This window comes from Pipra filicauda, unplaced genomic scaffold (assembly GCF_003945595.2).
Source record: "Pipra filicauda isolate LSUMZ 115617 unplaced genomic scaffold, ASM394559v2 scaffold183_size1465899_pilon, whole genome shotgun sequence".
NCBI classification, from domain to species: domain Eukaryota; kingdom Metazoa; phylum Chordata; class Aves; order Passeriformes; family Pipridae; genus Pipra; species Pipra filicauda.
Genome location: NW_024104291.1, coordinates 444,876 through 472,580, shown reverse-complemented (window position 1 = coordinate 472,580; position 27,705 = coordinate 444,876). Strand labels below are relative to the sequence as shown.

Sequence of the window (27,705 nt, the reverse complement as noted above, 5' to 3'; positions counted from 1 at the left end):
CAGTGTGAATATGCTCGTGACACAAGGCAGACACTGAGAGCTGGCATCCCTAAGGCTCTCTGAGTCAACACCTTAACAGCATCAGTATGAGAGAGATATGGACATGCTGGAGAGAGTCTAGCAAAGAGCCACAAAGATGATGGACTGCAGCACCTCTTCTATGAGTAAAGGCTGAGAGATCTGGGACTGTTTAGCCTGAAGAAGAGACATCTTGGAGAGGATCTAATTAATGCATATAAATTCCTGAAGGAAGGTTACAAGAAGAGTCAAAATCTTTTTAATGGTGCCCAGTGACAGGACAAGAAGCAATGGGCACAAACTGAAACACAGAAGGTCTTCTCTCTGAACATCAGGAAACGCTTTTTTACCGTGAGGTGATCGAACACTGACAGAAGTTGGCCAGAAAGGTTGAGGTGTCTCCCTCAATAGAGAGTTGTCTGGACACAGTCCTGGGCTGTAGGTGGACCAGGTTGTAGATGGCCTGTCTTGAGCAGGGAGTTGGACCAAAAAACCTTGAGAGATCCCTTCCCAATGCAATCATTTTGTGACTCCGTGGTCAGCAATAACAGGAAAGGATACTTTTCTTTTGAAGTACTGACCATTGATGAGAATAATTCAAGTTGCACCAGAGGAGGTTTAGATTGGATGGTGGGAAAAATTTCTTCACCAAAAGGATTATCAAGCACTGGGACAGCTGCCCGGGGAAGTGGTTGCATGGCTATCCCTGAAAGTTTTTAAAAAAGATGCAGATGTGAAGCTTAGGGACATGGTTTAGTGGTGGGCTTGGCAGTGTCAGGTTAATGGTTGAACTCAATGATCTTAAGGGTCTTTTCCAGTCTAAAAGATTCTTTGATTCTATGGTGGGGACTACTGATGCTTCTAGCATCCTGAGAAACCTCTTAGCTGCATAGTTGGCTGATTTTTGTTTTAATCCAGATTCTGATCCTTTTCATTTCATGTTCAGAATGAGGATGTTTGCCAGGCTCAGGGTGCACATCTTCAGCACAGTACATGTAATTTACCAGAATTGTTTGAGCATTCTCAAGTAAGTAGTTGAGATGACTGCTATTCCCAACAGGGATGATTGTTATGCGTCCTGGTGACATGCTCTAAATTTGAGAAATGATTGCATGGGAGGATGCTTAGTTTGATACAGTATTGTGGCCAATTTGTTACAATGCACATGTCTAGGAAGGCATGAATTGGATATTTCTGCAAATTTCTCCACTTGCCTCTAAGGGTGGCATGTAGCACCCACAGAATTCCTTGCAATCATGGGTAGAGCCTGTAGACAGCAAGACAGGGAGTCTGTGCTTGAAGGGAAAGGGAAGGCAGAAGACAGAAGGAAGAGGAAGAAAGTCTTTCCTGGATGCTTTGAGTGGATAATACAGAAGTCTAAAGAGAGCTCTCAAGCCCAGAGAGCTACTACACTCGCAAGGGCAACTTAGCTGGGAATACAATCTGTGTGGCTGAAAAGAAGCCAACAGGATTCAGACAGAGCCTAAGTGCCCAGACCAAGGGGAAAAGGCCCTACAAGGCCAGAGTGACCATAAAGACAGCACTATTTGTGAAGAACTGGAGAAGTAAAGGCTGGCAAGAATTAAGAGCTCTGTTTTGATGTGGTTTACCAATTTTTCTCAAATATCAGCAGTAAGTTGAATTCTTAGTTTCAACAGGAAGTAGAGAGGGAACAGTCACACCGTAGGAGGTGGGCAACACACAGTTAATAGCTAAGTGTGAATAAATAAGTCTGACTTTTGCAGCTGTGCCATACTCCCAGTGGAATCACAGCAGGACTAAATCAATCAGTTTTCCAGGAGCCAACAATGCCCCCAGTTCTTCACTGCTGAAGCAGGATACCATGGGGAAATCTCTCAAACTTCTCTCAAACAAGTGGCTTCTCTAGCATGTTGCTAAGTTCACTAAACACCACATTTCTTTCTTAAGTAAAAGATGCAAAAGCCTCAGAACTCCGACAAGGAACAACTGTCCCTTCCAGCAACAGACCCCTGGAAAGTGGACTCTCTTATCATTGCAGTGGGAGCATGACTTAAGGAGATAAATGTCCTTTAAATGGGCCAGTCTCAAATAATTTATAGCTTTATGAATCGCATCCAAGATGCTCAAGTCCACCACCCTTGTGCACTATCAGCTGGACCTGGAATTCCTCTGCAGTGGCAAAACTTGCAGGAGCTGGGAGAGACGCCTTCATTCCAAAGTATAACAAAACATGGACGTACTGGAAAGAGTCTACCACAGAGATACAAAGTGGGGACAAAATCAGAAGGATCGAGGACACAAAGCAGTTTTGTGAACTGGTTTAGACCCCTCGCTCGTATAACACTCTGGAGGCACCCTGGGGATGGCAAAGCCCCAGGACAAACTCCTGGACCACCACTGCCTCCGGCAGCGGGAGTGAGGGGAGCGCTGTCGCCGGGAAGCCTGCCTGCTGCTGTACCGGAGATAGAAGAGGGAAGAGCGCGACTTCCAGCTGGGAAAGCCACAACGCAGTTGAATGAGGTGACTTCCAGCCGGTAGCCCGGCGACCACCACCCCATGGCACAGCGTCTCACCACCTCTCACTGACCCCTCTCCCTCCCACTGCCTCCAAAGGGCCACCCCGCCCCCCGAGGGCTCGCCCCTTCCGCCGGCCCTCGCAGCTCATTGAACGGGAAGCGAGGGGAGGCGGGGCCCCGGCGCCGTCCAGTCCCCGCCCATTGGGTGGAGGAGGGAAGTGGGCGGGGCCCGGCGCAGCCCGGCGCTCCCCGCCGCGCTCCATTCGCTGCGGGGCCGCTCCTGGGCGGGCGATCCCGGCGGCTCCCGGGCTCCCATTGGTGGCAGCGCGAGTTCCGCCACGCTCTTTCCGGCTGGCGGGGCGGGCGGGGGAGCCGGCCGGGACGTGGAGGAGGCCGGTGTCGCCCGTGCCTGCGCTCTGCGGCCCGCCCAGCATGGGATACCCGTGACCCGCGGGTCTCTCTTCCCTACAGGCGGCGGCGCCTGTGCCCGTGCGCGGCGGGGAAGACGCGGGGGCGGCCGCAGGTGGGTGCGCGGGGCTAGGGCTGGGGCTGAGGCTGGGGCTGAGGCTGGGGCTGAGGCTGGGGCTGGGGCTGGGGCTGGGACGGTGCGGAGCGGGGCACGGCGAGGGGGAGCCGCAGGGGCGAGCGCGGGACCGCGGCCGGGGGGGCCCGGCCGGGGTCGCTTCCGGCGGCGCGCGGCAGGTTCCCGGGAGGAGCCGTGTCCAGTGCTGGGGGCAGGGACCTGCCTGTGGCCTCGGGAGAGACGAGTCACGAGCCCTCGTGTCACGGGCTTCCTCATTTCAGCCAGCGCGCACTAGAACAGGCTGCCCAGAGAGGCTGTGGAGTTTCCCTCGCTGGGGACATTCCAGAGCCGCCTGGACGCCATCCTGTGCATTGTGCTCTAGGACGGCCCTGCTTGTGCGAGGAGGTTGGACCGATTCTGTAGTTTAGGCGTTTCTAACCTTGTGTTGGTGCCTGGCCCCCGTGGCAAGCAGAGCCCCGGCTCGGCAGTGTCCGGCAGCGATGCGGGGAAACCATTGGGTTCAGTCAGATGGGTTCTGTGCCCGTCTGCAGCCGGGTGATTGTTTAATTGAGGGTCTCCCTGCTGCCTTCCGCCAGCACGTGGGGCTTTACCAAAATCTGCGGCAGGAGAATTTGTTGCACCGCGCTGGTGGGCTCGTGCAATCTTTGAATGTTTTGTATGTGATTTTAGCATGAACCTGAAAGCCAGGTCTTCTAGATTTTATTATTGTTATCATTACAGCTTCGTTGCTTGGATCTCACACAGGATGTCTTGCTTTCCTCCATCCCTTGTGTAAACAGAAGACTTCTGTGAAGTTGCAGCTTAGCAGTATTAAACACTTTCAGATTCTCAGCTAAAGTAGTACTAGAAAGATAATTATTAAGATTAAGCCATTTGAACAAACAGAGCCTGACTAATCACAGTGGGTCTTTCCTGTGAGCTCTTTACATGAGATCTGTGAAGAGGATTGATTAGAGGCCTGATAAATAATTTTCTGCTGACTGGCTTCTCGGTGCAATGCAATAATAGTGGCTTATGCCTGAAAATTACTCCAGTGTTCAACCTGCTGGACTCTGGTCTGACAGCTAATTAATGTGCTCAGCAGCAAAACATTGTGAGGTCCCAAGGGAAAATTCAGAAAAGAGTCCCAAGTGGGCCACATGAATTGCCTTTGGCCAGGTAAGAGACTCAGATTTAGTGTCTCTTGGGAACTGTGAGTTGTTTCTAGACTTCACCTTCTCCTTTTTGCAGTCAGGACTGAGGAAGTGGCTAATCATTGACTCCGTGACCCTGAAGTTAGTTTGCAGAGGGCTGAAACACTTAATCCTCTGTGTTTCCTGTGGCTTGTGTCCAGGATGTCATCACCTTGCCATACCTCTGCCTTGCTGCTGGTCTTTATGGCCCTGGCTGTAGCGGGGGCTGAGCAGTCTGAAGAGAGGAGCTGTGATGTGATTGGTGATGAAAGCAGTGAGTCACAAATGGAAAGAGCCCTACTGAAGAAACTGGAGCCCCTGAGCCACATGAGGTACAGTACAACACCCTGCAGGGCTGTGCAGTGCCAGCCCTTGGGCCGGGAGGAGGGGAAGATTTGGGGTAGGGCTGCAAAATGGGCTCCCCCGTCTGTATGGACTCTGACTTTTGCAGGTCTGAAGTGCCTGCTGCTCTGAGAATTGTTCTTTGTAATCCGATGGGCTGTCTGTTCTGTCCTTTCCCTGCTGCAGGTTTAATGTGACTGTGGAGAAAGGCAAAACGGAAAACTACGTCTACCAATTCAGGGTGTGCAGGGAGGTCAACAGCACCTCTCACGATTATGGTGGCCTGGTGCAAACAGATAGACACAACGGAAAGACCACAGTGATAGGAAGAATCAATGAAACCCAGGTCTTCAATGGAAGTAAGATTCCACTCCACACTTTTCTTACTCAGCAGCTGCCTTTTGCCTCCTGATCTGGATTTGCAGCCTGTATGTTTCTCTCCTGGCAGGTGACTGGATCATGCTGATTTATAAAGGAGGTGATTCATATGGCAGTCACTGCAGTGGTGAGAAGAGACGAGCTGTGATAATGATTTCTTGCAAGCGAGGAGTTACAGCGGTGAGTGACATATGAGGTGGGAGAGGATCAGGAGGCTGCCAGACAAGTAGTTGTTTGTAAGCAGAAGGGCTTTGAGGGGCCAGCAAGGTGTCCTCTAGTATCTGTTGCCTAGCTGCACCAGCAATGATAAAACTGTCTCCTGGTGAAGTTCAATGTGCCTGGGCATGTTTTCACATGACTTAACTTTTCCAAATTACAGAGTTCATTCAGCATTATTTCTGAAGAGCGGGAAAAGGAGCAGGAATGTTTCTACCTCTTTGAGATGGACAGCAGTGTGGCTTGTCCAGCTGAGAATTCCCACCTCAGCGTTGGCTCCATTCTACTGATCACGTGAGTCATTGGAAGAGCTGTTTGTGCCTAGGCCATAATCTCCAGTGCTATTTAGAAACCTCACAAATGCTATAGTAGACTAACTAATTGTAGTATACCTACCCACAGCCACCATTAGATGTTACTATGCCTCTGAGCTTTTTGGACCAAAGCTCTTGCTCTAAGCATGATGCAGGGCTGCTCTGTTCCCTGTAAAGAGTGTCCTTCATAGTTTACAGACAAATGCACTTAAACATGGAGATGTGACTTCCTAAAAATGTATAATGGCCCTTTGCTAGAGCTCAGAATGCAGACTAGGAGTCTTGACTCGTTTTCTGTGTTTGTGCTTAGAGGCACTGCTTCACATAATGCTGCTAAAAGATTTAAACTATCAAATCGATAATTTGGGGACCTTAGCTCTGCTCTTGAGTGGTGCTCAGATACTTTCTCTAATGCCAATATGAGGCAGGTAGCTGGGTTGAAATAAATTGTCTATAGGATTTCTTCAGCTTTATTTATTTATTTTAATTCTGCGTTCCAGGTTTGCCTCACTGATTGCAGTCTACATCATTGGTGGGTTCCTCTACCAGCGCCTTGTAGTGGGAGCAAAGGGCATGGAGCAGTTTCCTCACTTTGCCTTCTGGCAAGATCTGGGCAATTTGGTGGCGGTGAGTGAAAATCCCTATATATTCCCAGCCTGGCACCTGTATTAGGAGAAAATGGCAGACTATGTCTCTTGGGTAGACCTACTGCCAGAGTGATGTACTTTGAAGCAGAAGAAGAAGATATCTGTTTCATTTTTCTTGAGTATTCTGTTTTTGAATCCTTGCCAAGACCGATTCCCTGCCACTATCCTGCAACTGCTACGTAACTGGAACACATACTTTTTAGGGATTAATGCTTTGCAGAGAGAAATGTTCACCTGGGGACTGTGAAATACTCATGTCCGACCTCCCTGAAACCCTCCCTTGGTCATTATAGGCAGTGCCATTTATCCCTCGTGCTTGCCTTGGCCTGATGTTGCTGCACACTGTTAATCAATATGCCCAGAGCTTTCATGACCGAGTAGGATGTTTTTATGTCAAGACAAGTTCTGGGGACATGTCTTAGGTAGCACAGCGATAGGCATAATCCCTTAGCAAAAGGGAAGTCGCAGGAGCCGCTTTGCTTTGGATGCTGAGTCAGTTGCAGAGTCTGATGCTGGTGCCATGTCCTGTGCTTGTAGGACGGCTGTGACTTTGTGTGCCGATCCAAGCCTCGAAACGCGCCAGCCGCGTACCGTGGTGTGGGGGATGACCAGCTGGGCGAGGAGTCAGAAGAACGGGATGACCACTTGCTACCAATGTGATAGGCTTTCCACACCGAGTTCTTTTCTCCCCATCTTCCCAGTGCTTGTTTAGCCGGGTGCCTCCCAGCCAGTTCTCCTTCTCTCACTTCTGATTTTCTTTACACTGCTTCTGCCGTCTCCGGTGTGTTGAGTCCCATGGATGCCTCTGGATGTGAACAGCGCTGGTCCCTGATGGTGTGTCTTACAAATATAATGCTGTTCTAGGTTTTTAAAAATGCAGCAAAGCTGGGGGAGAAGTGCTGAGAGTTGAGTAAAGACAACAAGAAAGCAATATGAGTTTTCAGCACTGAGCAGGAATGGGAGATGAATCACTGAGAAGAAAAAAGGGCCATGGATGGGTGCAGAAAGGGGAAGGAAAAAAGGCCATGTGCTAAAACAGCTGACACTGTAAAAGGCATATTTTGTCTTTTTTTTCCCTAGGGTTTACACTGGAATTATTTTTCTTTGAATGCATTTTCAGCTTTTCTAGCTTCTGCACTGTTACACAGTTTCTGCTGGCATACCTGGCACAGAGTGCTCTATGCCAGACTCTGGGGGCAGAAGAGGCATTAGCACCTGTGCAGTCTTTTGTTTTACGAATGGCAAAGTATTGAGAAGTATGCACTGGTTTCCTTCAACAGCTGTAAAGGGATGCATGCCAGCCTCTCAGACTGGAGAGGGGCAATGCTAAAAAGATATAGGAGTTAAATATAGTCTCATGACTTCAGTTCAGTCAAAATATTGTCTCTGTCTTCTCAATCATTGAGAAGCAAAAGGAAACGATGTGCTGCTAAGGAAAAGGAACATTTGCTGAAACTGAACTGACATTAAGACAAAATGAGACAGGTAGCTGCCATTTGAGTTCTGATACAAGCTTCCCAAGGTGACTGCCCACACAGCACAGTCACTGTCAGCATTGTGATTTCATGCTTGCCAGAAGTTCCTTGTTTGGCAGAGGGTTTTCCTGTGAAGCTATCAGAATTTATTTTTATATAATAGGAACCACGGAAGCCCAGGATAAGAATGGTAACACATTGAAAACTGCATAAGGGACTCTTGCACTTACTTGGTCAACTTTCATAAATTACTGTCCCCTTAAGCATGGTGCAGGCCAGTCTTAATACACTTGCCCTGTGCAGATGGTACTCACGTGCTGCCAATGTCTGGGAGTGAGAGATCTTCTCTTGGGGCCCTGGTGAAAAGCAGGTACAGCTGAGTTATAGACTTACGGGGAACCTTCTGGAACTTGGCACCTTGATTCTTAATGGCTTTTTATTTGAGAGGCTACACTCTGAGCAATCCCCTTCTACCCTATTGTGGACTGGCAGGAGAACTGCCCTCAGTCTTGAGGGCAGAGACTGTGAATAAGCAAGCCACTACTGTTAACAGCAGAGTACAGACAAGATTCATGTATTTTTAATGCTGTCTGAACAACGACATTGAGAGAAAAGGGGTAGCCCTGCTTTTTTGCTGGGTTTAGAGTGGGCAAACAATTCCTGCTTTCTTTGACTTTTGTTACAGTCTCAGTCTTTCTCATAACATGGGAAAAATAGGAAGTCTGTTGTAACTGTTTTTCATGGTGGTGTTTAAGGTAATTTTTTTTGTACAAAACACAACTTTCAAAAATAAAGTGACCAAAAAACCTTATGAAGTGTTGTGCTGATGTAACAGGAGCTTGCTTTGGTGCCAAAGTATCTTTCTTACCCAAGGCTGAAAGGTGGTGCCTTGTGCCTGAACTACTCTTGCCAATAATGAATCCATTTATGTTAGTTCATGGTTTTTGCTGCCACATTGTTTCACTCCAGTTCCCCTTCCTTAAGAGGGAAGGCTATGCACATCTTTTAAAACTGAAACTTTAAAATCTCAGGTAGTTATGGATGGATGGGTTATGCTGTGTATTCTTCTGCAGCAACAAAAATCAAAAGTAGCTGTGTGATGAAGGTTGTACTTCTCAAAGACTCGGTTAATGTTCAGGTTCAGGAGGGGGATTAAAAAGCAGCCAGACGTGCAAAGCCTGATCAAGCATCCTTTTATTAAGAACAGTGAACATGAAATGAAGAAGGGAAGCCTTCCCATTTGACTGAAATAAAATCCAGTCCTCAGAAGTAGCTAGTAACACTGGCAGGCTAGCTGTCTGCCCACCCTGCCAAGGGTCAAACTGAACAGGAGTTCTATCACACCCAGCCTGCTAAGGATAAAACAGTTTAAGGGCACACTTCTTCTGCCGATTGCTGATTCTAACCTCCTCCTTCCCTGCCCCCAGATTACATTGGACCAAATAGTGTTATCAGGGTACAGTCAAGCATAGGCAACTTCCTTTGGGCCTATTTTCATTCATGAAGCCGCAGAAGTCTTCTCTCCCAAGAACAAGGATGTAATGAAAGAGATCCAACAGTATAGTTAAAAATGCAAGGAAGCTGCTGCCACATTTTATCCATCTACTAGCACTTTCCTTCCTCTCTTTTTCTAAGAGGGGTCAACAAAAAGGCCATTCCAAAGATCTCTAATGTTTTCCTACCTATGCCATCAGGCCTTCTCCCATGTCACTACAGCTTTTCTGCAACAGTAGATGCTTTCCACACAGAACAGTCTTATGTTTCACTCAAATACTCATGTGGAACTTCTAAAAACAGAAAAGCCAAGACACATGGTTTATAACACCATCTTGCTTTCAGGTATTTGGCTGTAGAGGGCACTTACCTCTTCATAGTTTGTGTAATTCCTTCAGGTTTTTTGCCTGTTTGTTTGAAGCAGAGCTGCTTCTGGAAGAGAACTCTGCCCAGATTTTCACCTTTGGCAATTTGGTTACAAAACTTCAGAATACCACATATAAAAAAAAGCCAAAACCCAAACCTGGAGGGGCTGAACAGGAGGAACTCGGTCTATAACATAACTTCTACCCTTCAGAAATGAGAAGTAACATTAAAGAATTAGTATTCAGTTGTTGTGGGGTGTGTTCAGTTTTTTAACTGAGGAAGAGAAATATTTGTTTTATAACACCAAAAAAAAAAAAAAGAGCCTTAGGCAGGCAGTACAGTCCTGCCAGCTTAAACTTTGTCCCGTAAGCTCTCCTGAGGATAATGAAGACAGACAAAAGAATACAAACTGGTAAGAAAACACGCACACAAAAAAAAAAACAAAAACAAACAAAAAAACCCCAGCCTATTTCACAAAGAGCCTTGGTGCTTCTGGAGACTCCTTTGGATCTGTAAATTATGCCCTAGCACAATGGGAAGACAAACCTAGTGCTGCAAGGTTCCCTAATATTAGACAATCTCCTTCCCCTTTGATTTTCCCATCACTTTGTCATGAGCACTCAGGAAAAATCCTCTGACTGGTTCTGAGAGAAGCACCTGGAGTGAACAGCTGCCACAACACTTTAGCTTTTCTGTCTCCTGTAGACATGCAGAGTGAAGACACGACAGCTCCTATTGCCACAGGCCTTCAAGTTTGGTATGTGTGCTGGAATGGCTATTAAACCCAGTTCATGAGCAGCCTAGGTATTTTTAAAAGTGGAAAAGCAGCAGCCCCTTTTGCTCAAATTCTTCTTTGTCCACCTTTGTCACTCAAAATTTTCTAGTTACCTTTCATGAAACCCCAAGCACAGGTGCTCCCAATGTCCATGTGGGGCCAGCTCTTATGCCTCAAGTTCTGGCAGTGATATTCAAAACTAATATCTAGCAGACCTGCCACGGCAAACACGGATGAGGGCAGTTCCCTTTCAGAAGTCTTTTAAGACAGAAAGAGATCCCCTTCACAGTTTTATGTGGTATATAGGGGAGTCATATTCAAAATCAGTAAGAAGGGAAGTTGTTTAAAGGCCCCAGGTGGCAGTTCTCCCCAACCTCATAGCACCATTAAGAGACCAAGACATGGGCTTGTGCATGGCAGTTTCAATCAGTTAAATTCCTTCTCATTCTTCTTGAATGCAAGACCACAGGGGACTGTTCCATTCTTCCCCGCCCCAGCAGGATGCTCCAAAACTGGCAGCTGCCCTGGGCTCAGAGCAAACGTGAGACCTCTGGCTTCAGAGCTGTTAGGTCTCTTTGAGGACATTGATCTTAGCACAGATCTTGAGAGCTGGTCCCAGCTTGATGTTCATGGCACTCATGAGATGTTCCTCCTTTAGAAGCAACAGGGCCTGACCATCAATTTCCTGTGCCCGAAACTCCTCAGCAATCTCCTGGCACCCTGTGAAACAAACAAACAAACAAAAAAAAGAGTAGTGAGAAACATACATGCCTTGGGCACTCCCCTGCACCTACTCTCTGCACCTCTGGCCGGTACAGAAAAGCAAGCTAGGAATCTAACCAACCCCCCTCCCCACTTTAGTCCTCAGCCTCCCTGAGCACACAGGATACTTGAGAAATGCATCTTAAGAATCCATCTGTATGACTTACTCCAATTTAGAAACATGCAAGAGCACTAGGCACCACTGACACTATTTTCTTTCCAGAACGAGAGCCAACAGATCTCCCCATGCTACTGGACCACAGGAGTGCAGGAGAGGATCTTAACTTCACCTTGCAGTGATGCAATGAACTCGTACACTTCCTCCACACTCCAACGACTAGGATTGCTGGACAGGAAGACTGGGTTGATGCCATGTAGATCTGGGGTAGGTGGGGCCATACTAGAGTTTGCCAGGTCCCTCTCTCCATGACTGGCCCTTACTGACAGGGGTCCTGGAGATGTAGGGGACAAGGCTTCATCATAGCTGGAGTTATCAGAGCCTCGACTCGAGTCTTCCTGACCCTACAAGCCCATAGGAAAGAAAACAAAAGATGTTTTGTAAAAAATTCAAAATTACTAGCTGCAAAATAAGACACTGGGACAAGCAGAAGTTGTCCCAATAGTCTGGAACAACTGTCTCAGGCTGTTGGTCCACAGGCAGCTGACCCAAGAGCTCCCTCTCTTCCTCACATCAGCACTGAAGCTCATTTGATTCTTCTATAATCCGATTTAAGTCATTCATGTGGATTGTTTTCTACCAAGGCTGTCAGCTGATCTCACTCACTGAGACCTTCGAAACACACACGGGAGCGAACACAGAGTGAACAGAACAAGTACAAACACGAATCCACTTTCTGCAGTCAATGAATGATTGGAACAGCTCACTGTGCCTTGTGTAACAAGTGTGTCAATGTGCACTCAGCACATTCTGTATGACTACATCCACTGTGACAAAGTGGTACATCCAGCAATGACAAATTTTACACAGACCTGCCCTGACAGGACAATGTCCTTACCCTGTGGCGCTTGCCCTGGATCTTTGTTCGAGCAATTTCGGAGCTGCTGCGCCGTGGCCCCCGTCGGCGCACACGAGCATAGTTAGCTTCCTGGAATTCCTTCATCTTCTTTCTCTGCAGCCGAAACTGATGGCTGCAGCTGACATTGTACCTCAAATAAGCAGAAGCAAAGCAGCAGTTAAGAAACAGCAACTATCTAAGCCTAATACTTCTCCTTGCTCTAGATGGGGATAAAACTCCTCTTTACCATCAAGTTCTGTTCCTCCTCCTTTTAAGATTTCCCCTTGGAAGGAACCAGTCCAGACTTCTGACACAAGCAATATTTGGACACCAGAGTCTTGATCTAACATCTGAAGGGTCAATTAAGTCATTCCCCTAAGGGAAAAAAGACCCATAACAAGCACTCTGCTATCAACAGGAAGCAGCAATGACTGGTCTAACTTCTCCCCATTTTTTTCCCAAATGCTCCCTTGTGTCTTTGTCTAGTACCAATGTATCAGACAGCGATCAGTGTGCATTAATTTAGTCAGTCAAATGTACATTTCACTGAAGAGAGGTTCTTTGCAGCCCTAGAACTTCCCCCTTCCCACTTCATTTCCTGAGCAAGCCAGAAATTCTGTTTATACTCAACATCACATCCACCTCTCTGGACCTAGAAGCATTTACAAATCATTTAGAGTCCTAAAGGATCTCTGTGGCCAGTACATCCCATGGAGGGAGAATCAGATATACTGCAGTGTTGTAAACTACTTGGATAAGGGGCACATGCCCAGTTCCATAAAATGCATAGTCAGAGAGAAGGAAAATTCTGTCTTGCTATTATTACCTTTTAGCACAGGTCATGGAACAAAACCTCTTGGAGCCACGGAACTGGGTTGCTGGGGCGTACTTCCCACAATATTCACACTTCAACAAGTTTGCCTTCTTATCAAGCTCTAGAGAGATACAGAGATACACACTAGCTGATGATCTGAACTGAAGCAGATCACACACAAAATGATTCTCCATTCCACTGCTCTTCTTCTGAAGAGACAGATTCCAAGCATGATTTTCTACTGAATCTAGTAAGTAGTTAGCTTGGGGAAGAAGCTCCACTAATTAGGACTTCAGGATATTGAACAGAGCAGGTTTTTTCTGTTTGTCAGTACAGTTTCATGGAACAAGTGAAAAACAGCATATCCCTCACATCCTACAAGGCTGGGGGGGAAATCTTCATAGCTGCACTCTCTGCTCTGTCCACACATCCTTCACAGTCATTAGAGACAGGTACAGTTCAGATTCTTCTGCTTACTACTGACATGGGATGTGTTAGATCATATTAACAACAAAAAATATTCTGCACTCCAGAAAAGGAGATTCTAGGTCCATAGCCTGAGTCTCTTAAGAGTTAGCAGGAAGAGGTACAAGTCTATAAAGTTAATAATACAGTATCAGAGAGCAGAAATTTTCAGTAACACTAACTAGACCTCCTGGTGCTGAAACTCACCCATGGAAGCACTGTCCCCTCCCAGAGAATTGCTGGACAGGTTTTCATTCTGGCCAGAAGGAGCCTCTCCCTGCAGTGGTTTCTCAGATTCTTTCAGCAGCTGAGAACAACCCACCTGGATAGGAAGAGAATGAGTTAGACCCAATAGTAAAGGATTCTCTGTGTTCAGCATCTTCTGCAAAGTATATGCAGCTCAAAATTCAGCTCAGAAGAATCTCTCTGCCTATAGGGAAGGAGACACGCTGAACAAAGTTATTAGTCCTTCCTGACTCAGAGGCTTGGCCATTCATTCAAAGATCCCCAAATACTATCTGCCTGCAATATATATAGCCTGCAATTCCATGTAACTGCATTTCCCCTTATTTGCTTCAACTTCACTCACTGCCTGTTCAAAATGCATCTTTCCCTCACTAAAAATCAGAAAGAACCTCCTTGTAATTCTTGCATAAATTATTGCTTTGGGGACTACTGGAGTAAGCAGTTGCCGTAATACTTGTTCTACTCCTTCCAACTCGTTCTCTTTAATGACACTTCTTAATGCCTTGCTTCATTCATGACACCTCCCTCCGCCTCCCTCCGTTCCCTTCCCCTTCACTGTCTGCATCTCAAGCTAGAAATGCTGAGTTGGAATATGGGGAAAGATGGAAGCCTACCACCCTCCCAAGAAGCTTCTACAGCTCCCTCCCCCCAAAACAAAAAATCCCTACTGGAAAGGGTTCTGCTCCTTCCTGGATGACAAAGCCTTCAATGATGTGTGTGAGGATCTGGGGCTTGACGATGGCTTGTGGGGGTTTGGAGTCTCCCATCTGACGTGACACCATTGCCAGGTTTGGGGTGGAAGCAGAGGTGGGGGTAACTGAGGCTCCTTCACTTGACGTGGTATTTGGGGTTGCAATGGCAGCAGTGTCAGAATTATCTGGAAAGTTAACAGCACAAGAGTCAGTTCCCTTTGCTCCACCTACTTCAAGCGGAATATATGATCAGATGATTAGCACACACAAGCAGAGCTCTCCTTTGTACCTCACCTCCAAGGCCACTCTTCTCCTCTATGTTTTTGGGGCTGTCTGTTACAGGAGAGGACCTGGCAGGCAGGAGTGCAGTGACGTTGGGTGATTCCTCCTTCTCCTCCTCTGACTCTGCCTTGCGCTTTACTGCTAAGGTCTGAGATTTGCCCTGCATGAATAAAGAGGAACACGTAAGCACATAGAAGAGCTCCAAAGCAAAGAACAACAGACAAAAGGCAGAAAAAAAAAATGTATCCTGCTCCATCATACTTGATTTCCAGCCTGGTTCCTTCTGGACATGCTTCTAACTCCTTCACAGTACCTACCTCTACTTAGGAGCATTTGCGTAGCAAGGAACAAAGCTTGACAATACTCACTACCATACCACGGACTAGGATCTGGTGTCCCAATTGGTATAATATCAAGACAATATGTGAACCTCAAAGGATTGTTCCAGGAAGAATGAAATGGAATGGCATTCATTTCCAAACAGGCTTTTGGCTAAATCAGATCAGTTTCAGCAAAGTAGAGTCAAAAAAGCAGGGGACACATGTTCCCTATGAGCATAATTGCCCCCACTCTAAATATGAGACAAATCCTGTGACACCTTCCTGAAGAAGCAGACGGAGTCTAGAAACAATCTCAGAAACTGGCTAAGGAGGTGTTCAAAGTGAGGCTGAATGGAGCTCTGAGCAACCTGGCCTAGCAACCTGTGTCCCTGCCACAGGAGGGGGCTTGGAACTAGATGATCTTTAAGGTCCTTTCCAACTCAAATCATTTATGATTCTATGATCTGAGTTTGTAAAGTGCTGTTGTCCCAGGGATTTAGGCAGGTCCTAACCAGACAATTCACAACAGCACAGACGAGGCTTGTGGAACATGAACTGTCTTTGTTTTCCTCTGCACAGCCTGTTGCTAGGAGATCCTCTGAGGCCTAGAGTCAGTGTCTGCTACCATATACCAAGGGGTCTGTGACACAGAAGAATCCACACTGGAGCAGTTCACAAAAAACTGCAGCTTGTGGAAAAGGCCAACATTGGAGAAGTTTGTGAAAGACTGTATCCCATCGGAGGGATCCCATGCTACAGCAAGGGAAAAGCATGAGAAAGAGACAAAACCTTAAGAACTGACCATAACCCCCATTTCCTGTCCTCCTGCACTGCTCAGGGGGAGGAGGTAGAAGAGTTGGGAGTGAAGCCTGAGCCCATGAGGAAGGAAGCAGGTATTTTTTAGATTTGTTCTTTTCCAATTACCCTACACTGATTAATTGGCAGTAAATTAAATTAATTTCCCTAAATTGAGTTGGTTTTGCCGGTGACGGTAATTGGCAAATGATTTCCACATCCTTCTCTCAACCCACAAGCTTTTCATTGTATTTTTCTCCTCATGTCCTGTTGTGAATGAGGAGTGATAAAGCACCAACTTAGTGGTCACCCAGCAGCCAGCCAAGGTCAACCCACCCCACTGTTACGTGTGATACTTAATATGTGATGTGGACACCTGCCCCATTTTGGGGCAAGCCTTTGAATGATAATGTGGAAGAGAAATGCTTGTAGTCAGTAATCCCAGGGGTTGGATTGGAATTAGTGTTTTCGAGAGCAAAAAAGTCTCCACATCCCTTTCCCCAAACCCCTTGCCCATCCCATCCCACTGACCTGGGCCTGGACTGCGATTGGTGTCCTAGGAATGAACAAAGAGAATCCATATGCTATTCTCCTTCTCAATGGTATCACTTACTGGCAACTGGACAGACTGCATGTAGAATGCTGCTGGCATCTGAGCCACAACTGGAGAGGAAGCTGGGCTCTTCACCATGTGGGCTGTGCCTTGAACTTGTGCCAAATTCACCCCTGTGGTGAGAGGGGGAGCTTCCTGTGAGGATGCTGGAGCTGAAGATGATGATGGGGAAGCAGCATGGGTTTGGGAAACAGGCTGGACTACAGCTGGCATTCCCCGGGATGTCGGCACTGCTGCAGCAATCTGAGCCAAACCCAGCGCTTGGGCTTGGCCTGAGCCCTGCTGCCGAGTACCCACTACCTGCACTGGGATGTGTGGTGGAGGCTGCTGTGTTGCTGACATTTTGGCAGGCCCAAGCTGAGGTGGTTTGATGGGGGTGACCAGAGATTTTGACTGAATTGGAACAGGTGACTTTGTGGCTGGCTGGCAAGGACTGTCCTGCTGGAGCTGCAAATGCTGGGGTTGGGACTGCAACATAGGTTGTACCACAAGGGTCTGAGCCTGCTGCTGGTTCTGAGGTGGAGCCTGCTGCTGTGGAGGCTGAGCTTGCTGCTGCTGTTGGGTCAGAGATGCTGCTTGCTGCTGTTGCTGCTGTTGGGCCAGTTGAAGATGAGTGGCTGTGTGGAGAAGCTGGGACTGGCGGTGCTGGAACTGCTGCTGGTGATGAATGGCTATCTGCTGCTGGATCACCACCTGCTTCTGCAGATGGATCTGCTGCTGCTGCTGGATCAGTGAGTGTGGCTGAATCTGCGTATACGTTGCTACACAAACACAGAGTGAGAAAAAACAGAGCAGAAAAGTTAGTAACGATGCAGCTGGGAACAACAAAAACAAGGCAGGCAGCCACTGCATTGGTTTGAGACATTAAGCTCCAAAATGACTGTTCGCTTACTGGCAGAGGACATAAGGGACTAAATCAACTTCTCATGCTAATAGGGAGGGATAACCCCTCAAAACAAGAGGTCTCTGGGAGCCCAGAAGCTGGGAGGTGTGTGGGAAAACCTTTCACCATCAGGGCTTTCAAATGCTATTCTTGCGAAAGCCCAGTGGTCTCCAAGAGAAAACGCAGGTGTGCACTTACCTGAGCTAATCAAGGTCTGACTGGGTGCTGGTGTAGCAGTCCTGGTCAGGTTCATGCCCACTGTTTGCTGTCCGCTGCTGTCCGTTTCGCCTTTTTTTGTGGCTGCATTCTCTGTCTCTGTCTGGCTTCCCTGGCTGACAGTCACAGCCTGGGCAGCCGCTACTGGTAATGGCTGAACCACCCCTGTGCCCTTCCTTTGGCAACTGCCAGCAGCACCTGCCGAGGAGGTCTGGCTCAATCCCATTGAGGTCTGGCTCCCACCACTTGCCACCACACCCCCAGAGACACCATTGCTGCCTGTTGCTCCCTGGCTCAGGTTGAGGGACTGGCCAGCAGTGCCAGAGGAGGCCTGAGCCACTGCCACGGTCTGGCCTGTGCTGGTGGCCTGTGGTAAGCCCGAAGCCTGGGAGCTTCCTGGCAGAGCTGCCTTCTGAGCAGAGCCTTGGAGCTGGGTGTTAGTGGTGGAGGTCTGCTGGCTCCTCACAGCCAAGTTCTGCACCTAGAAACACACATACAAAACAGAATCCATTTGCTTTATACACATTACTTGCTGGGAGTTTGACAGAGCATGTGTAAGCAACACACTCTACTGGCATGCAGGCTAAGTTGATGCCTCAAGTCTCACGTGAGGAGATGGCTAACACCGCAGGGCAAAGCTCAGGCATGGCCCGTCTCAGGAAGCACATTATCCTAAACTCCCTCCTGCTCCATCTCTGATGGAAATTAAAGATCTCATGGCACTTTGTGAACAATATTTGAGGATACCATCTTTCTATGAGGCATGTTACAGCCTTCAGACCTGCCTGCCATACCATTGCACTGGTAGGACCAAGTTTAGTGTGGCTCTAAAAGCACTGAGATACTCCTTTAAAGACCAATCATTCCTTTTCAATTTTTGTGCCACTTGCCTCCTGCCCCTGTGCAGGGCTTTCCATTCAGCAGGCCCACAGATCTACTTATGGCCAGCACCCCTTCCAATTTCACCAGTTCCTCTGTAATTTGGTGCTGCCATCCTGTTGTGACTCCTCCCCCAAATGCAATGTTATCTTCAAAGTCTGATCATGGCTGACTTTTCTTCAAAGAAAATGCTCCAGACAAGAAAAATATGAAGTAACTGGAAATCCCAAGAATGACTGGGATAAGACAAGGTAAATGAAAATCCATGGCAGTTCCCTGACCCAGAGAATTACTTACAGATGAATGAAGCAACTAAGACCTTGTGGCCTGTTCAATATTTGCCATCTTTACAAGAACAAATCAGCTGGGTGAAGGAATACTACCTCTGGCAAAGACATTAAACTGAAGAGTAACTGAAAACTGGACATAGTTCTTTTTGCACAAGCACAGTCATAAAACTGTGAAGATGGGATTGATCCAGCCAGTGGCTCACATCAGAAATTTTCAGCGGAAATTAATCCCATCTCTGAAGGCAAAAAGCAAACATGAAAATATGGTGGCAAAAAAAACCAGAATCTCCTGCTTGCACAGGGACACGGGTTGGGGATAAAATAGAGATGATCTGCCTTACAGGGACAGCTTAAGACAAAGACCAGAGTGTGGGGTGACAGAAAGCAGGGGGAAGAGGGGTGTCACTGGGAGGGGGTGTCACTGACCTGGTCTGTGTCTGCATGGACCCCAGGAGACTGAGTGGGTGGTACTTCCTGCTGGACAGCAGCCACAGCCCCGTTGGGCATCAGGATGAGTTGGGAGGCAAGAGGCACATTGCGACCCAGGGTCCGGTTTACCTGCAACAGGTTCCCCAGCTGTGGCTGTTGAGGATCAGATGATGTGGAATGAAAGGAATGGAGGGGAAGAGAAAAAGAAAGACAACGAACCACAAGCAAACATTACAAAGCAACACTGGGCTGCAATGTCACACACTGCAAAACCACCAACCCTCCTTGCACTGTAACACTGAACCTAACCATCAGGAGCAGGAAACTGAGAACAGTTCCCTCAAGGAAACAAGCACTCTTCAATCAAACATGGGCCTGGGCCAACTCCCACAGACTGCCTGAGGCTGGCTAAAAAACTGAGGTATCATTGAATTTTCAGATGTTTACCAGGGACTGGTAGGGAAATGGCGATAAAAGACATACATCCAAGATCAGGGTTGCTTGAGAAGATGGGGATTACAATCTGTATCTGAAGTCAACTGAGACACAGTTGACTTTTTAAGTAGGTAACCAAGCCCCAGATTAACTATATAGTCAAGCCTAGTGTTTTCTATTTAGCTGAACTTCAAAGCAATTAAAGCAATGACTATTTGTTCACATTCATTTATGTTTCTAAACTTGCTGAGCACAGCAACAGTAGAAGAATAATTTACCATATATCTGTTCCAGTACTGAACCAGAAGAGTAGTTCTTTTTCTGTGAGCTATATTCAAGTCTAGGATATATATTTCACATTTACACTCCAGTGAGAAGTGCTATGGGATCTTTAACATCTATGCAGAGCAGAGACACACAGTTGTTAACATTCTCACCTGAGTCACAAAATACAAAGCTCATCTACCCTCAAAAGCAGAGCCCAGAATCAAATTTGTGGTTTCAGGGACAAGAGCTTCCCGATACAATTTTAAAATATACTGCAAAATCCATAAAGTTAGACTTAGTCCATAGGTGATAGCAATCCCAAGCAGTGAGACACTGAAGGAGGTAGTAAGCGGGTTTCACGGTCAGGACACATTTTGCATGCACATCTCTTACCCGAAGATACATCTGGGCCTGTGACTGGTTGAGAGGTGGTGAGGTGGTATTCCCAAGGAGTACAGACTGTGTCAGGGTTGTGGCGCTGGGGGAACTCACGCTCTGTGACCGACTGATCAGCTGAGCAGCTGATGTGGTGGCTAGGTTGATCTTAGAACAGAAAAAAGTTCCAAATCATATATGAAGACATGGAGACCAAGAAATAAGTACAAATTCACTTAGTGGGGTACAGCCAGAACAGACATTTTACAGTTTTTTTCCTGTATCCCACAGGGGACCAAGAAGAAGAAAGTTCTTGTCTTAGAGGGCTCATCTTAGAGGCTATGCAATCTAAACTAGCCAAAGCCCTGGATACTAACCTCATTCGTATGCTGAGCTTGAGTATCACTGTTAGCATGCAACTGTAATAAGAGATCCAAAAAAAAAATTACATCATTTTCTCCAGCCTCTCAAGTAAAGGTAGAAAACCCACAAAATCTTCTCTACCCTACCCACTCATCTACTCTCCAAACAAATCCAAGCTTCTCAATACTCACTACAAAACAGACATCCTCTCATTCAACAAACTACTACTCTGCCCAAGACAAAAGGAGATTCCCTTTCAAGCTGCCATGACTACTTCTCCAAAGTCCTGACCCTTTTCTAATACATGACAACATACCCCAAAGCCTCAGGAAACAGAGATCCATGTCTACCTTTCCAGCTAAGGGGCCTCTCCCACCCAAAAACCTTATCTGGTCTCCTTAACCCCCACCAATAATGATAGCACCCCAAATCCTCAAAGTTGTCTGCATATTGTGGATTCCCAGCATTCTTAGAAGCTGTGTGGCTGACTGCCATCCTTAAATACAAAGAGGAGAAAAAACAACGTGGGGAGTAATAGGGAGGCTTCAATATATGTGTGAGGGAGCAGTTTTACTTACAGAAGCCTGGGTGGTGGTGGTCTGTTGAGAGGTGCTAGTGTTGGGGGAGCTGGCCTGTCTACTGGCTGCAATTGTAGCCTGCAAGAAAGATTGACAGAGAAATGAGTGCCTGGAACAAACTTTTTAATCCAGGCCTATTATTTGGCTTTGTCAGAACACCTAGTCCCTTAGCCTGACAGTGAAGGACCTCCAGTCCTTCCACCCAGGGGTAAACACCCTACTGTTCCCCAGCTTGTGATGCTACACACTGCAGCTCTCACCCTAATGCTGAAATCCACTGTTAACATCCAGACAGTCCTTGCAGTATTAGCACTTTGCTGGGCTAACTAGGCAGTTTAGTAACAATGCAATGATAGTACTCCAAGTAACAAATTTCAGATTACAGTACATATGGTTTGTGGAGGAATATAAATATTGGTTTCTTTATTTCCCCCTCTCTGATCCCATGGGAATTCACCTGTATGAGTTTAGTTAATTTTATAACTAAGATTTGTGCAAAAATGACACGAGGATTCTAATCTTTCAGTAGTATAAGACAACAGATAGGTATTTTATGAACAACTACATCCTGGACTAACTGTCAAGGAGTTCAGCTACTGAGATATTGTTACACAAACAGAACTGTATTCACATCACACATAATCCATCCTCAACTGATGATAAAGTCTGGTAGGTGAGCAAAGTTGATAAAGAAAAAAAAATATTCAATAGTTATACATCATAAAATATCTTGATTCATATTGATCTATTTATGTCTCAATTAAAAAGAAAGCCTCCTGGCTGGACAAGATCCACCCCAGACCCCTCTTGTTGTTAAAGAAAACATGAGCTACTAAGTTTCAAGACAGAAAATTCAGAGGATACCGCCTGAAATTTCACTCAAACACAAACATATTTATTCTCAGAGAAGTAACAATCCACTGTTCCCTTTAATACAGTTTTTTAACATTATTGCATTCACGGCTGATTTAACCACCCATCTTTTATTTAAAGAAGGTGCAGGGGGTAGTCATAGGCCTCTGGAGTGCAACATCCCTGATGGGGATACCAAATTTTATCTTCCCCTGCTCTGTACCTGAAAAACAAATGAATCTTTGCATCAGGCTTCCAGTTTACTAGCTGTTTGTATTAACTCTAAACAAGAGGGCTTGTTGTCTCATCAGGGATCAGGATGACCTCAGTGCACAAGGCACTGCACAAGAAGATAACTTCTGGATCTTCCCCAGAGAATGATCCAATTCCTCTCCTTCTGCCTCTTGGCAACTCACCTGCTGGACAGCAGCCAGGCTGTGAAGCTGGGCACTGTTAAACTGCTGCTGGAGCATAAACTGATGGAAGTACTGGGCTGCATTGGGCTGCCTCTGGAGTGCCTGCAGGGCCTAGATAAAGAGGAAAACCCAATTGTCAAAACTTGTGTGTGCTTGAAGGGTGATTGAAGAGCACAATGAAGAAATAAGTAACAGCCACGAGAACATCCCTAGACCAAATGAAAAAAAGCATGCACTAGATTAGCACCTCAAAATCCATAGTACAGTCACAAATTTGGTAACAGACTGAATCACAGGTGTATTCCAGGACAGCAGGAAGCACATCTGCAAGAGCTTAATAAACTCCAGGAATCTGGGGATGTGTGTGGTCACATACGCAGACAAGTTTTCCCACGTATGGAGGGTATAGACAGGCTGGGACGGTAAACTGAGTGACTTGCTCTAGAACAGCAGGCTAAAATCAATGTATTGGATCACAGTACAAGTTATATCTAAGAGGCTGGACACTGAAGGAGTAACCTATAAAACATGACGTCTCAGGCTGTAAGAACTGAGGGCTAGCATAAGAATTGCTAAATCTGAAAACACAACAGTCCTCTGAGCATGCTCCCACATAACTCAGGGGAACACAAAAGAGCTTACCACCACCTTCCACTGAGGCACCTGCCATCCCAGAACATAACTGTGTCTCACCTGTACTGCCTGTCGCTCATAGAGAGACATCTGTGATATCTGAGGACGGGTGCTTCCTCCAGAACTGGAGCTCCCGCTGGTGGAGTTGGAGTTCTGCTCACTTTCAGTCTCCATGGTGACAGGATCCCAGGAGCTCAGGCTGAGCTGGACTCCAGATCTACATTGAGAGAGTTGGAAAGTAAGTCAGGCTACAGAAAAAAACAAACTGTATTTCACTACATTACACAGCTTTTTTACTGGAATATCTCAATACCAGGCTCCATGCACAACTTTGCTACATCACAGGGACCAGGGATGGTGGGCTTCCGAAATCACCCAGAAATTATACTCACAGTTTAAATCTTTTATGACCACAGTCAGAGACGTAATGCACACATTCTCATATTTTTATTACCATGCTATAGTTGGAACCTACGGCATCATGAAATCTTGAAAAGGTAGTGAAGGAGCAGCTGCAGCTCATTCAGGCAATCATTTGTTTGCAGACCTTTCCTTCAAGAGGGGCTAGTGAACTCAGGCAAATTCCACCGTGCTTCCAGTCCTCCATTGCACTTTGGCAACTTCTGATCCTCTCCTCCTCCAGTACCTCAACTCCATCACCCTACTGCAGATATACCAACTCTGTCCCTCCTTCTCCTAACTTAGCCTCCAGCCCTCAACCCTTTCTTTCTTTCTCCGATCGTATGGACTTTCTAACTACTTGTAGTTCCTGACAGATTTTCTCTTGGATAACAGACTAGAGGCTGGTATCTGTGGTGGCAAGTTGCTTTCAGGAGGAATGGAGTCAGAAGCAGAGTGGATGAAGTGTTCACTGGCAATACTTGTAAGGCAAAAGTTGCTGAAGAGGTCATGCAGAACCAAGGAGATCTTCCAGCAGCAGAAAGATGAGTTGCAGTGAATTGCAGGACTGAGAAAGGACTGGAGAACGTTTTCATCAGCCAAGAGGAAGAGAAGTGAGACTGAAGAGAGTGCTTAGCAGAAGAGTAATGCATTGACATGATAGGGAGTTTTCTACAGCAAGAAACGTGAGCTACACCAGGAGTAGTGGCAGGAGGGGTTAGAGTCAGAAAAGGGAGCAAAAGTGATTATTCAACAGAATTCCACCGGGAAAAAAAAAAACGCAAACCTGACTTTTTAGAAGGATATAATTTCATGTAAGATTTTTAAAAAAGTTTCTGATAGTCCTATTATCACTGACAGCCTATTTATTTCCAAAACACCAGCTGGCTCCTCTGTAATGTATATGAGACCTCTATATGATACCCCTCTAAATGAGCTTCCAGGAGTCCAGACCACTGGCACAACCCCTTTATCTAGCCCTTTCTAAATCCAGAGATTTTGAGCTTCACAGCCTTCACCAAACAATGTTTTCCTAGTGCATAAACAAACAGACCAGTGCAGCAGAAAAGAGGGTTCAACAATAGTCTCAACCAGACAACTTTTTAAATTGGTGTTAAGGACAGCAGATTACTCAAAAGTAGGGCAACAGCATTAACACTGCAGAGGATGGGTGGCTAAATGAAGGAACTGCTGCTTCAAACCTGCTCCTCAGAATCTGGAAAATCTTTAATTGGAAAGCAGAAAGCTGCTGCTCCAGTCCTGTCTCCCATATACATCTTTATCTCTACCTTTAAGTCCTGCCCAGGCATCTCCCTGCTAATCCAACACTGGCTTCCTGCACTGCTTCAGTAGGATGGCCATCGGTAATTCTGCCCTGAAGTCATCTTCTCTTCACCTGAGACACGCCTCCTCCTAACTGGTCACTACCATCTTCAGGCACAACTCTACTACAGCTAGAAAGAGTTGGCAATAAAACTATCCAGAATATAAAAGCTCTGGAGAAACAACTGCCTCAAAGGTCTTCCCCAGAGCGCAACACCACAAAAATTAAATGAAGACTGAAAATAAACAAACTGAGAAGGAAGAGAATAAATACAGACTTTTATCCACTGTGGTGGATAAATGAAGTACTTTGAATGGAGTTAAAATGCAAGTGAAGCTACACACATTACACCGAGTTCTCTAGTAGCTCAGCTGCCACTAGAAGACAATTTATGCTCCCTTGCTCACCCTCAACCTCCCAGCATTCACCTCATTTCTGGTGCTCAGTAGATCAACTTGTTAACTCTGCAGAAAAGCTACCCTCAACATCATTTCCTGCCAGATCAGTGAGCTGAATTACCTTACTTATGATGCCACAAGTGTCAGTGAGAGGAAAGAATGTAACTAATGTTCACCCTTACCCTCAACAGCTGCAAAAGGGGAAACCTGGCTTCTGACTTGGTGCTCTGTTTCACCAATCTGTGTTTCCTCACTAAACAGCACTACTGAATCCTAAGATTACCAGCATTTTTGAGAATTCCATATTGATCTAGATCTTATTAAAATCAGGTCCTAGAACAAAGAGAATCTTACTGAAACACCTCTCGCACGAGAGGCATTGAATAATTTTGCTGAATTTCTGTGCAGGCAGAAGGCCTTTTGGAGACATGGACAGAAAAGCATACTGCAGAAGGGCAGTAAGAATTTTAAGTCACTCACAGCAAGTAGGGTTATCCAGCAAAACCCTTTCCAAATACAAAAGTGAAAAGGCACAGTATTTCCCCAAGCAAGTTCATCTAAGGCTGCAGCTCCATGTTAGTGTAATCCGATCCAAACACAGGCTATTCCCAGACAGAATAGCAGAATTACACCCCCTCCCCTCCTCCAAGTGCATCTTCCAGCACCTTCCTCTTACAAAAATTTAGTGATCACTATGCTATCACATCACTTGACTCATCTAGCTGCTCCATGAGTTGGATAACTCACTAAAAATGATTAAACCATGGGTTTTCCAAACAAACAAAAAAAAACCCAGACTAACAATGTGGCCATTACTTGAAATTAACCTTTGAACAACAGCTAGAACTGCACCCCTAAAAGGCAGCCCCTGAAGGATACAAAGGCCTTTTAGCTCCATGGCAGGAATGACCACACAGCAAAAAGGAAGGGAAAAGGGAGAAAATTGGCTCAGGCAGCAGTACAAGCATGAGAACATGGGCCAGTCCAGAGCCTAACCCACACTGCTGATCTCAGTACACCCCAAGAACACCACAGGTGGCCCATCTACAAGTTCCTGACCTTTCTCAAGCATAAGAGCAGAGAAGAGTCAGGTCAAACATCTACTCTAGTCATCAAACACTTGGTAGAAAAGTTTTACTTGCTCACCCCATCCATTCCCCCCTGGCACACGACTGCTGTCTGCAGAACATTTCCTAACCTTCTAACTGGTTTTGTCACATCATCCTTGAGAAACTAAGTTAGCAAACAAGTAAGATTTGCACAGGTTTGCCCCATAGGTTTGGGGGAGAAAAACTGATAACCAGGACTACTGCAGCGCACTCTCCTCCGTTACTGTACGTTTCCACAACAGCTTCCAAGCTACCTAAGCAGAGGTGCGAAGCTGCCGGGACACGCTAACTCTGCTCTGGGATGCTCTGGAAGCAGCAGTAGGTGCGACGCTGGAGCACTGCAGGACTCCCGCAGCAGCCGGTCCCCACTCCGCCGTGCCCGGCCCGCCCTTCCCGGCCGCGGGGGGCGGCAGGGCAGGCTGGCAGGGGGCAGGCGGCACCCAGGCCGCCGGCAACTCCGGCGGCAAAGTTCACCCGGCACGGTGTGCGGGCGCCCTCCCCACCGCCCGTGCCGTGCCGCGCCGTGCCGTGACCGCAGCCCCGCCGCACCGAGAGGCGGGATGCGCCGCAGGATGCCCGGAGCCGGGCGGCGGCTGCCCGGGGGCGGGAGTGGGGCTGCGCTGGGGAGCTGCCCGGGGCCAGGCCGGGTAGACAATGGCTGCACCGCCGCCGCTGTCAAGTTCCATCCCGCGCCGGCCCCGGGGAACTCTCCCGGCCGCGGCCGCCCGCGCCCCGGGCCCCGTCTCACCTGCGGCCGCCGCGGCGCTGCCCCGCTCTGCCCCGCTCGGCTCCGCCGCCCGCGGTGCCCGCGCTCCCGGAGCCCCCGCGCCGCCGCCGCTGCCGCCGCCGCCCGACACGCCCCCCGCGCGCGGGCAGCCGGGCCGGGCCCGCCGAGCGGGCGGGGCGGGGCGGGGCGGGGCGGGGCGGGGGCTCCGGGCCGGGGCGGGCGGTGCCGGGGGCGGGACCTGCCCGCGGCTCCCGGCGGGGCCGCGCTGTGGCGGGGCGGCCCCGGAGGCGGAGGGCGGGGCGCGCGCCCACTCAGCCCCCGGACCCCCCCTTATTCTTTTCTTTTTTACATTCCTTTTTTAGTCCCTTTTTTTCCTTTTTTTTTTTTTTTTTTTTTTTTTTTTTTTTTTTAAAATCTCGGCCTCCGGGGCTCCCCCGGCCCTCCGTCACTTCCTCCCTCGAGGCGCTTCCGGGCACGTGGTGCCCTTCCCTGGGCGCCGCTTGCCCGTTGCCCTGGTGACGGGAGCGGGAGCCTGGCGGGACGCGGGGTTGGGAGCGGCGGGAACGGCTGGATCGGCCGCATCGGCCGCCCGGCACCGCACTCGCGGCTCCGTGCTGGGCCTGCAGGGGTGGCGGACCGAGGCACAGAGGTGTTGATAAGCATCACAGCCCGGTGGTTCGGCAAGCACAGAGTGTTTTTCGCCGACCTGAGCAGATGTCCCCTGTGCTGGGGTACACTTCACCGTCGGTCCTTCTGGAGACTGGTTAACGTTGTTAAACATTAGTAGCTTTGTGTATCGCAGAATCACCGAATCAGTTCGGTTGGAAAATACCCCTGAGATCATCGAGTCCAACCTGTGACCAAACACCACCATGTGAACTAGACCAT

At 47.6% G+C, this 27,705-nt stretch overlaps 2 protein-coding genes across 6 annotated transcripts; one reads left to right on the top strand and one right to left on the bottom strand.

The window, feature by feature from the left end:
- Positions 1-2,850: 2,850 nt before the first annotated feature.
- M6PR (mannose-6-phosphate receptor, cation dependent) lies at positions 2,851-8,415 on the top strand. The gene is made up of 7 exons (XM_027723918.2): positions 2,851-3,039; positions 4,394-4,564; positions 4,761-4,933; positions 5,023-5,132; positions 5,332-5,462; positions 5,983-6,109; positions 6,667-8,415. Exons 2-7 carry the CDS (start codon positions 4,395-4,397, stop codon positions 6,787-6,789), a joined length of 834 nt encoding a protein of 277 aa, XP_027579719.1. The 5' UTR covers positions 2,851-3,039; position 4,394; the 3' UTR covers positions 6,790-8,415.
- A 365-nt stretch (positions 8,416-8,780) lies between these two features.
- PHC1 (polyhomeotic homolog 1) lies at positions 8,781-26,886 on the bottom strand. 5 transcript variants are annotated; one of them, XM_027723915.2, is made up of 16 exons: positions 26,839-26,886; positions 22,921-23,077; positions 22,228-22,338; positions 20,960-21,037; positions 20,396-20,437; positions 20,037-20,186; positions 18,939-19,094; positions 17,326-17,824; positions 16,245-17,005; positions 14,529-14,676; positions 14,211-14,419; positions 13,504-13,618; positions 12,844-12,952; positions 12,018-12,168; positions 11,292-11,523; positions 8,781-10,959 (listed from the first exon to the last, which is right to left on the bottom strand). In XM_027723915.2, the coding sequence occupies exons 2-16, from the start codon at positions 23,032-23,034 to the stop codon at positions 10,805-10,807; spliced, it is 3,030 nt and encodes a 1,009-aa protein (XP_027579716.1). In that variant the 5' UTR covers positions 23,035-23,077; positions 26,839-26,886; the 3' UTR covers positions 8,781-10,804. The 5 variants fall into 5 exon arrangements, with proteins under 5 accessions (XP_027579716.1, XP_039235944.1, XP_039235946.1 ...); XM_039380010.1 differs by having other exon boundaries at positions 18,939-19,070; XM_039380012.1 differs by lacking the exon at positions 18,939-19,094.
- Between the last annotated feature and the right edge of the window lie 819 nt (positions 26,887-27,705).

What these genes read in the sequence shown, in the direction of transcription:
- PHC1 (XM_027723915.2), bottom strand. Translation starts at nt 23,034, where the DNA reads ATGGAGACTGAAAGTGAGCAGAACTCCAACTCCACCAGCGGGAGCTCC. An exon ending in TCAGACCTTGATTAGCTCAG is followed by an intron (nt 17,006 to 17,325) that starts GTAAGTGCACAC and finishes GTGTTTGTGTAG; the next exon opens with CAACGTATACGCAGATTCAG. An exon ending in GTTCATTGCATCACTGCAAG is followed by an intron (nt 10,960 to 11,291) that starts GTGAAGTTAAGA and finishes TTTGTTTCACAG; the next exon opens with GGTGCCAGGAGATTGCTGAG.
- M6PR (XM_027723918.2), top strand. Translation starts at nt 4,395, where the DNA reads ATGTCATCACCTTGCCATACCTCTGCCTTGCTGCTGGTCTTTATGGCC. An exon ending in GAGCCCCTGAGCCACATGAG is followed by an intron (nt 4,565 to 4,760) that starts GTACAGTACAAC and finishes TCCCTGCTGCAG; the next exon opens with GTTTAATGTGACTGTGGAGA. An exon ending in ATCTGGGCAATTTGGTGGCG is followed by an intron (nt 6,110 to 6,666) that starts GTGAGTGAAAAT and finishes CTGTGCTTGTAG; the next exon opens with GACGGCTGTGACTTTGTGTG.